The sequence below is a fragment of the Pterocles gutturalis genome, unplaced genomic scaffold (assembly GCF_000699245.1).
Source record: "Pterocles gutturalis isolate BGI_N339 unplaced genomic scaffold, ASM69924v1 scaffold37273, whole genome shotgun sequence".
Classification (NCBI taxonomy): Eukaryota; Metazoa; Chordata; class Aves; order Pterocliformes; family Pteroclidae; genus Pterocles; species Pterocles gutturalis.
This window is the reverse complement of record NW_010126936.1, coordinates 1-239: the sequence shown is the minus strand read 5'-3', so window position 1 is coordinate 239 and position 239 is coordinate 1. Positions and strand designations below refer to the sequence as shown.

Genomic DNA, 239 nt, shown 5'->3' with positions numbered 1-239 from the left:
CTGGGGTGGCAGGAGCAGCCGGGGGAGCAGCCTTGAGAGCGAGGAGCATCCTCCATCACTGGCATGGGGAGAGTCTCCGGACTACAACACCCGGTGCGATTTGCACCATAGTCAGTGGAGGAAGAGGGAACAGGAACCTCCAGGTGGGGGAAAACCTTCTCCTGTGGGGGATTTTGGGCAGAGGCGGAGCTATGAGGCCAGTCTTTCCCACCTGGGGAGAGCATCGTGCTGGGTGTCCG

The 239-nt window shown here is 61.5% G+C and overlaps 1 protein-coding gene across 1 annotated transcript in view; it reads left to right on the top strand.

Moving 5' to 3' along the window:
• XYLT2 (xylosyltransferase II) overlaps positions 1–143 on the top strand; it is a gene marked incomplete at both ends in the record, with an annotated part of 5,821 nt that extends 5,678 nt beyond the window's left edge. The window contains 1 exon segment of the mRNA XM_010079137.1: positions 1–143. This exon segment is cut by the window's left edge and continues 313 nt beyond it. Coding sequence (XP_010077439.1) covers positions 1–143 — 143 coding nt within the window.
• Between the last annotated feature and the right edge of the window lie 96 nt (positions 144–239).